Raw genomic sequence first — 10,474 nt, 5'->3', positions numbered from 1 at the left:
TTCGGTCATAAAAAATCTTACCTATTCTTTGTTCTTAAATATTTAGGCCTGACCATTTCTGACGAAGGTAAACCCAGAAATGCCATCAATTACAAAATATTGGTAAGTTTTATTTCCATTTAAATTGGGATTTTTTTTAATACAGTAACTTGAAACGTCTATTCCATGAATTTAAAGCGCAGTACTGTCATTCAGTTAAAAAAAGAAAAAACACAATTGAATGTTTTTTCGTGAATGGCTCGGGGTAAATTAAAACTTATTTGTGTTTCCTGCTTATTCAAATAACAGATATATGAAAACTTATTAACAATTGACAGTTAATCTTTAGATCATTTTTGGGATTTGTGCCATTATGTTCTTGTAATATTGATGTAAAAATCCAAATCTTTATGTATGCATCTTCCTAATCAGAGTGCTTGTAAGCACTGAATGGTGAGGATTGAAATTAAAATAAAATACTGCATTATATGAAACATTCAGGTGAAGTTGCAATTCTGGACAATGGAAAATAACTCCATTTTTAAAGATGACTTTAAAAATGACATCATCGATATTTGTAGAACAGATATTAGATTCCTGCACCTTGCAAAAGATATGTAATTTATTTGCCAAGTATAACATCATTTTGTAACTTGAATATCTGAGCACATTTTTCATTGGTGAATGTCTGGAAATTAATATGGATCTTCTTACATCTATGGATAAAATGAATATATATTATGATCAATGCACTATATTTTAGGTATCTCAAAAATATTGATAAACCTTGAAAGATTCAGATATCAAGTCAGTACCTTGACTCAAAATAAATAGTCTTATTTTGATAGTTTATTGAGTTGAAATGGCAAATTGAGAAAATTATGTCATTACCATTACAAGATAACAACAATGATAACAATGTGTGTATGTTGAAATTCAAATCAATAGGTATTTCACATTAGAATAGAACATAACAATAGAATATCATAATATTATACAAAGCCATCAAAAATTGTTTGACTGGTTACATTATAGATAATAATAAGAATAGAAATGTAGTGTGCAATTAAAAATTTGATACTTCTAACATTTCTTCAAAAAAAACTTTAATTACTAATCGTCAAAGAAAAAAAAGGTTTTTATATATACTTTAGGCACAGGTTAGATATCTGTCTATACAATAAAGCTTTGAATCAAGAGGATGAAATGTGTTCAACTAACTCTTAAGATAATTCTTATTTTTTAAATATAAGAGCATGATGCTATACATTTCTATTGTCCTTGGTTTTAAATGTTTCAATTTTCAAAACAAATTAGTACATTCATCTTGCAATTTCAAAATCAGTCTAGCAAAAACAGACACATATGTTTCAATTTAGTCTTGAGCTGTTAAAAACAAAATATAACCAATAGTCTAATACCAAAATTTCTCCTCGACTCCCAACAAAAAATACATTTAACAGAAGTATCTCTCTAGATTCATACATTCCAACTACATATACCATAACAACAATTTATAGATATAAATATTAATATGATTAAATATATTATGCTTCGTAAAAATAACTTAAAAATCTCTAATTGGTAACATAACTACATAGGTCAGACATGTACAATTTACCTTTTTGGGTATTGATTTATATTAATTCATGGTGATTTTATTTGTAATTATTTTGTTAATTCAATTTTAAAATTCATAATTATTATTTTGATTGCTTTTGACTATTAACAACACAATCATTCTATTTCAAAGTTCCATAAGGGCTGTTCCAAAAATAAATGTATGGCGGGGGAGGGGGGACGTAAGGCACTTTTTATTTTACCCCACCATGCATACATTTTAAAATGGATATTTCATTTAAATGGTCAAGCAATCTTTCTTAAATAACCACCACTCATCAAATTTTAAAAAAAGGCCTTCCTTCCCAACCCCTCCCCCATTACAATTAATTCTGGAAAAGTCCTAATGTGTATACTGAAGAACATTATGTTTACTAATTCAAATTGTATATACAGGTACTGTTTCATAATGTAAAAAATATATCCCATGATGAATGATGTATCAGACTACTTATACTAGTAACACACTATTTTATAAAATGAAATATCAATATTTCATTTGAAGTAAATTCTGACCTAATGTAGGTATTCGAACTCTTATTTAAACAAGAAGAACATTTATCTTTGTGAATGTTACATTTATATTTCTTAATCTTTTTCTCTACTCAAGTTTTATGTTCAAGAAAAAAAAAAGGGTCTGGTTTGGGTTTACAGAATAGAGAATAATTTGTCAAACAAATAAGTATAGACAAAAATAGAAAAATTAATAAGAGAAAAGAGAATAATGGTCAAAATATACAAGAAAAGATGAAAATAGACACAAAAAAACGATAAAAAAGAATAATGGAGTGCTAAAATATAAAGAAAATGAAAAAATGATATCAATATTAAAGAATTAAGAAATGAAGTATACCCCATCCAGACCCTTTTCTACATAAGGAATTCATAGAGTACACACATAAGAGTATACAGTAACATATCTCTGATCATTATTTCTATACTGACACTATTATGCAAATACATTATATAGAACATAATAAAATTTATCTAATTGCATAAAATAAATTTACAAAGTAAAGCAATTACAGGAATCCATATAATTATCATTTATTTTAAATATCTTTCTAATGCAATAGCATAACAAGATAATTACATATAGACTCTACAACAGATACACATGTGTTAGCATATTTCTTCACTAATATTTAAAGCATGAGGTTTGCAAAGCTTTTCAAAAAACTAAATGAGTGGAGAAATATTGTAATATTCTATCATTCTATAGTGGTGGCATCTGTTTCTTTAATGATTTTTATTCTTCCTTTTCAAAAATTTGCAGAAAGTTGAATTCTTTATATGTGACACCATCAGACATGGTCTCCTTTTTTCATGCCTTCACAATAGGAAAATAAAGAAGTAATCAAGAAAGTCTGTCCAACTGAATAATAGACATCCTTAACATAGAAATATCTATAATTTGAGTAAGAGCTGGTAGACTTTTTTATGTTTTTTTTTCTAATCTGTTCCAAAAGTAGTACAATATACAGAGAAAAAAATATATAAGAAAGAGCATGTGCGAATTGAAATTTGAACTTATAACTTTAAAATAATCCACTTTGAACGTGTTTTCAGGCCAAAAGTCTTTAATAGTAAATTAGAATTGCTTAATTCAAATAAAATAATTTAATAACTTGTTCTTGTGTAAATTTGTCTATGATCTAAAATAGTTCAACAAAAAAACCAGTATCAACCATTTTAAAGTAACAACATATCAGAAAATAATTTTTTGAAAATGTGTAACAAGTTAATAAATAAATAAATATAAATATAAATATGAAGTATATCAACCATTATATACAAAAAGGCATATAAAAATATGTTACAAAACACTCAAAAGAACCAGAATAATCAGAGTTAAGATAAACCTCTTAACAGACTCAGATTGATCATAATCAGTCAGATGTAAAAGCTGCAAAGCACCCAATGACACAAACAAATAAGCAGATCACACCAATAAGAATATAGGTTGATGTGATTACCCAGAAGGCAAACCAATAAACTGTCGGATGACAAAAGTCTGTTTGTGTTGGATCAGTAGAAAAGTGACCATGAGTTCTGTAGACCCAAACATTACCTGGAAAAAAAGTTATTTATACAATTAGACATAAATATTATCATAGGAGTAGCAATCTGAAAATTACAGCAGACATGCAGAGATCTTCCTAAAATATCTAGATTTATCTTTCCTCTTTGTTTTTACTAAAACCAATAAAACATTGAAAAAATAATGCCCAGAAAATAGCTAATTGAAGTTAATAGCTAGATTATAATAAAGACTTCTAATACAATAAGTTTACCCATTAGGATTCATGATGTTCTGGCCCCAAGAAGTTCAACCCAAAGTTATTCCAGTCCACATTTTAATATGATTTGAATCAGTTAAAAAAAGTATAATCAAGACTAGAGATAAAACATCCAATGGCAAAACTTTATACATATTCAGTTACAGTCATGACAGTGACATCTGTATCAAGCAGTCACTCCTGGAAATTATCAAAAGTGACCGCTTGACAGAGTTGATTTTTTTTAAAAGGTTATCTTATAAGACTGAAAAGGCTTGAACTTCCTAACCTATGGATTTTTTTCTCCAAAATAATTCTGAACATATTGGTGGTTTTGAAATAGCCCTGCAGAGCCAAACAGAAGCAATTAGTTCTTAACCAGGAGTTCCCATGTGAGGCACTTTTAGTTCCCAATAAATTTTGCCCACCCAAGTGATAATGTTGATATGAATAAAAACTAGGATAAAAAACAAACCAGCTATGAACCAAGCTAGCAGGAAACAGTTAATGATGTAGTCCAATGGGTTGCCTTTAACATTTTCCTGCTGTTCTTCCTGTTGTTCATTCCTATTCTTTGCCTTCTTGCCCAATCCCATTAAGTTGGCAATAATACCAACACTTCCGGCAACAATCAGGTAAATCGGAATATACCTTTCTGCTGGACAGTCATGGATGTACATTGATCCTGCAATTATAAATTATTTCATTGATTATGAATGAAGGATTTAATAAACTATAATTTTGAAATATTACATCTAGTAGATCTTTTGAAAACTGATGCTGATTAGAGCTATACAGCCCTCATACGGTTGAGTCATGCCTGAAGGCAATGGTTGAGCATTAAATATTTTCTGTTGCAGTTGATCAGGAACAAGTGTGAGGTGCCATTCTGTTCTGGTTAAGAAAAATCCCTCCATCAAAGGAGCACTTCACACAATGATGAAAAAAATATTTATACTTGTACCTAAAAAGACATACTAGGTACTCCTGGTGAGATGAGTGTTGGTTACTGTCAAAGACCCTTACGCTAGCTCAAAGACCCATATGCTAGCTAAGCTGCCATCTTTCTTTATCTGTTTTTGTTTCTTACTATTTTGATGTTCTCTTTGCAGTATGGATTCCACAACGACTGCTTGCAGGGCCAATGTAATCAGCTGGACAGCCCACTAACTATTAAATCTGATTCTAGCAATCAATTTATACTGAGTCAGTGATTAAAGTTAGTATGGCTTAAAATAATTTTTAATCGTGTCATTATGGTTATACATGCTTTTACTGTAATAAAACTTGAATTTCATTTGATTGTTTTACATTTGCATTCAGAAAAACATTTAAATTTGTATTTTGATATTTGCTTTCTTACATTTTTATATTACTTCTACACCATACATGTGAATTGTTCATTTGTACTTTATATATTTCTATACAGTTGTACTGTTCATATTTCTTGTACATCTGTAATATTAAAACTTATTTACTTTAAATATTTAATTTATATATATCTGTACTGCACATATTTACTGTTCATCAGTATTGTGTATATATCCTGTTCATGAGTGTTCTATACATATAGGAAGATTTCGTATGAGTGCCAATGAGAAAACTCTCCATCCAAATAACAATTTATAAAAGAAAACCATTATAGGTCATGGTACAGTCTTCAACACGGAGCCTTGGCTCACACCAAACAGCAAGCCATCAGAAAGCTGTACATATGTACTGAACTTATTTACTATACATGTATTTTTTATGCTCTTTACTCACCAATAGCTATCATCGCAATGGGTAAAGCCAGCAGTAAACCAAGACATACTGTACAGCCCACTAAAAAGAAGGGAAAATAATATAAATCATTAATTTTCTCGGACTAGATATGGCTCAAAATGATATACAAATGAAAAGTAAAGTCAAGAATTACTTCAGTAATTTTCCTGACTTTGTATGATTTGATATGCTGAACAACTGAATCAAAAAGTCAATAATTACTTTAATAAATTAACCTAATGGAACATGGCTGAAACTGTTGAACCACATAAAGGAAAGTAAAAATTACTTCAGTAATGTTACCTGATTAGATATGACTCAAAAGGATGAACCACTTACAAAAAAGTCAAGAATAACTTCAGTTATCAGACAGGGATTAGGGGGGGGAGGGGGGCTAAGCCCCCATTTTGAGAAAAAAATTGGTTGATTATATAGGAAATCACTGAAGCGTGATGGAAGTGGGATCCCTCTTAGGTAGCCACTGGTTATTTTACCTGATTAGCCATGGCTCAAAATGATGAACCACTGTATAACTGAGGAATGCTTGGTTCTGATCTTATATCACATTGTACACAAATAACTATAAATAATTACATATTTGTCATGAAATTATACAAAATTGTTTTTCAACACTTTGATTGCGATTGCCATTGCCAATTGCTATTCTCTTTTCTTTCATTGTTATAACAAAAAATGTGACTAATTTCCAAATTTTTTACTTTCCAAGATCAACACCATCATGACCATAGCATGCATAGCTGTAGTACATGAAGTGCAACTAAAATCACAAAGAGTTTTTGGTTGGGTTCATTTTGCTTGGTCTATAGCTTTTTGTGTATTGCTTGGTAGACTTTTGTCTGTCCTTTTGTCGATAAATTGTTTGTCAACATGGTCAACGAAATTGTCTTTATCATGTTTATGGTTTGCTGGGTGTTATTTTTCTTTTCCCTTTTTGTTTTTTTTGGCTGCATTCAATACTAAAATTGAGAAAGGAAATGTGTCAAAGAGACAACAACCTAACCATAGACAAATGCAATACTGTCTGTTTTTCTTCAACTTATGATTTTGTATTGTGAATATGTACCATTGGTACCTTGTGCCTCTTTTTTGAGTGGCTAAATTATTCAAATTTTTTAAAATATGAAATAACGAATTATATGAGAATTTTAAATGATTTTTTTTTCTTTTTCTTTTATCAGTCTGACTGTAGATTTATACTTACATGTCCCAAACAATATTCCTAGGAAGGAAACAAAGAATCCAGCTTTTGATGTTGATTTTTGTTTCGCTGCCTTTACTCTTCCATACAAAGATTCATATGATGGAGGAGGAGTTTGATCTGTAATGGTAGAATATATATATATATTGTGGATTTGTATATTTTCATGGATTTAGGAAATCTTCTATTTTCGTGGATATTATATTTGGTGGTTTTCCTTCAGTCAGCATACATTTATATGGAACATTTGTAATTTGTTGAACACTTAAATTTGTGGTTTTAATGTACCCAAGAAATCCAACAAATAATGAATTCACAGTATATAATTTTAAAAGTAATACATTATTAAAACACCAACATATTTTTACCAATCCATTCCTTATACATGTATCATAGATATAGGAAGATGTGGTATGAGTGCCAATGAGACAACTCTCCATCCAAATAACAATTTATAAAAGTAAACCATTCTACTGAAGGTCAAGATAAACAAACAGTTGATAATATGACAACAAACCTTGTGTATAAGATGGTGGCGACTGTGTGTTTGATATATATTGGCTCTCATTATATTCTGGAGGTGGACCCTGAAAAAAAGATTAATAAATATAAAATAAACATACCCTCCTTGTCATTGGCTAGAAGAATTGAGGACACTTTCACCCTTTATCAGCACTACTTTAACATGTCCATAATTTATATAAATCTGTTCAAAATATCTATCTCTGACATTCTGATGAACGATTCAGACCTGTTTAACATGTTTAACAAAAAAACAAATACATAAAAATAAAACATTTAATCCACGAAAACTTGGTGTAAAATGCATAATATTTTGACTCTAGTTTCTGCCATTCTTTAAAATTTTCAGGTGCAAGTGCTTGTTTAATAAAATAAATTGGGAAATCAAATAAAAGGTAAAAAGAAATTAAATGTGAATGAAGTAATTTTGATGGTTTGAACTGGTCTCTTTAATTTTTTAGACTGTCCCAAGTCTGGAGCCTCCAGCCTTTGTCAGTCTTGTATGATTTTTAATTTTAGTTTCTTGTGTATACTTTAGAGTTTTAATAGTACATGTATGACGTCCATTATCACTGAACAAGTACAGATGACTGAGGACGCCTCCAAGTGCTGGAGTTTTTCTTGCATTGAAGACCTATTGGTGACCTTCTGCCATGTCTGCTGCTATCTGTTCTATGGTCATGATTGTGAGGTTTTTGTCCCTTTGACACATTCCCCATTTCCATTCTCAATTTTACTCTAAAGAATTATAATTAATATATGCGAGAAACATGGTTTAAACAGGGCCTAAATGGCTTCAACTGAATGAAAAAGTTGTGTAATTTCAGAAACTTATCCGAAATGGAATAAATAACATAAGATGTAACTGTAATTAGTTTTACAAATTATAACATAATGAGTTTTAGATGGGAAGACAAATCATATGGGGAAGGGCCTGGTTTAGGGGCTGATCAATCCCAGATCACGCTTATTGTTTAGTGAGAATCCTGAATCCCGCTTCTCAATGCAATAATAGCTCATGTAATTTATCCGTTTGCTGTTATCACACTGAATCATTTGACTTTCTCATGTCACGCTTAAAGAAAAATGGCCAATCCGGACGAGATACCCCTCATGACCAATTGAAATATAATGGAAGTTCGCATTCTTGAGACATTTTTCAAAAATACAAGTTAAATACCTTAATTGTGTTATATAAGAGCATGTAGAGGTATTTATGAATAATTTTTTCTACAGACAAGAATTCTGTATTTTGACCTTTTCAGATTCTGTATAATTTCTGAAGGTGTCACTGTTGACAGGGTATCAGGTCCGTTCGCGCCCAATATACTTTCGCACCCTACACGTTCACACCTCGCACGTTTGCACCCAAGGTCCGTTCGCACTCTACACGTTCGCGCCCAATTTTAATTCAAATTCCAGTTGAATAATTGAAAAATCATGATTTTTGTTTTAATTGCTTTGATGTAAATACTAAATGTATTTATAGCTTGGTATGAGTAAAATATTAAATATTTCAAATGAAAAACACAAAAGATAATTGTTTTTAACAGCTTAATTGGTCCCTTTGATCTGAAACAATTAAATAATAAAATATAGCAATACCAGAGACATATATACACATATATATGTCTCTGGCAATACACTATAATATAAACCAAAACATGATAAAATTCATTCAACGCACACAAAAAAACGTAGTCAGAATCTCACTTCATTTTGAAACAAAGTTATAGGTAATACACTAAACAAAACATGATTAAGTGTTATTCAACACAAAATAAAACGTTGACAGAATCCCACTTTAATTAGAAAGGAATAATTTATTTTCTTTAACAATACACTCAAAAACATGATTAAGATTTATTCAACACATAAAAAATGCTGTCTCGATTTGTTTTGAGACAATGAAATCAATTATACTTTTAAGAATACACCCTACTTGCCAAAACTTGATTACAAAGTTATTAAACACAAAACCAATTAAAATTGGGCGCGAACATGTAGGGTGCGAACGGACTTGGGGTGCGAACATGTGGGGTGCGAAAATGAAAGGGGGCGAACATGAGTGGGTGCGAACGTGAATGGGCGCGAACGGACCCGGATTCCTGTTGACAGTTGGGTTGCCGATCTCTTTTGTATATATTATATATATTAAAGTCTGACATGTACAGTTATTCATCCTGGTAAACAACTCACTTGTACTTTAATTATGATTATATTTGTCAAGTATTAGCCGCTGTACATTTACCAAGTAACTACCGTCACTAACGTTACCTATTGTTTATGTTCCTTATTGTTTACATAATGTTGCCTTCTGCACAATGCCTCATAACTTGAATACAATTTGATATGAACACACACCTTACATTACTAACCCTTAAGCTAAGTACTAACCACAAGAAACACGATACATGATAATATTATTAGACAAAGGCCTGTGTATCAGCAGCCTATATCGTTTGAACCTAAAAGACAAATCAAAAGTTTTGAGAAAATATTGACATGTTTTGTGTCTATGGTTTTTTAAATCTTTAAGCATTTAGTTGTCATTCCTTGTTTAGATACACATAGTTGCTACCTCTGCTTCTTCTGCTTTAAAAGTCCCGTTTGATGTCATGTTTTCTATTATATTTTACTAGATCAGGTGAATCTGAGTCAATCTGACAGAACGTTAACAATTTTAGTTCAATTTCCTTTTTGAGTTATCTCTCCTTGTCTAAGGTGTGTCAAAGATTTGAGAAGAGAATATGAAAAATGTAAAACCACGAAGTACCATATACAACAAAGAGGGCATGTTGGGAACACTAAACATGGAATGAATGAATGAATGAACGAATGAATCTTTTAATGAGTGGCAGTGTTAAGCTACTGGCATGTTTCACCATTACATAATACATCACAAGGTTTCTGATTGAAAAGATAATGAACAAGACATTTTAATTTGTTACTGTGAAAGCTGATTTTCAGTTTAGTATTAGAAAATGATTTTTTTTATATTAGAAAATGATTTTTTTCATATTAAAAATTGAATTTCTAATATTGAAGAATCATTTATCAAAATTAGAAAAATAATTTTAAATAAAGGAAA

General features: G+C 30.4%; 1 protein-coding gene across 1 annotated transcript; it reads right to left on the bottom strand.

Moving 5' to 3' along the window:
- Window positions 1–809: 809 nt before the first annotated feature.
- On the bottom strand, window positions 810–10,086 carry LOC134696128 (transmembrane protein 272-like). The gene is made up of 6 exons (XM_063557747.1): window positions 9,965–10,086; window positions 7,379–7,448; window positions 6,865–6,981; window positions 5,643–5,702; window positions 4,354–4,563; window positions 810–3,670 (listed from the first exon to the last, which is right to left on the bottom strand). Exons 1-6 carry the CDS (start codon window positions 10,001–10,003, stop codon window positions 3,489–3,491), a joined length of 678 nt encoding a protein of 225 aa, XP_063413817.1. The 5' UTR covers window positions 10,004–10,086; the 3' UTR covers window positions 810–3,488.
- Between the last annotated feature and the right edge of the window lie 388 nt (window positions 10,087–10,474).

This window comes from Mytilus trossulus, chromosome 14 (assembly GCF_036588685.1).
Source record: "Mytilus trossulus isolate FHL-02 chromosome 14, PNRI_Mtr1.1.1.hap1, whole genome shotgun sequence".
In the NCBI taxonomy this organism is placed as follows: domain Eukaryota; kingdom Metazoa; phylum Mollusca; class Bivalvia; order Mytilida; family Mytilidae; genus Mytilus; species Mytilus trossulus.
The sequence above is the reverse complement of the archived record's forward strand: the minus strand, read 5'-3'. Positions and strand labels throughout refer to the sequence as shown.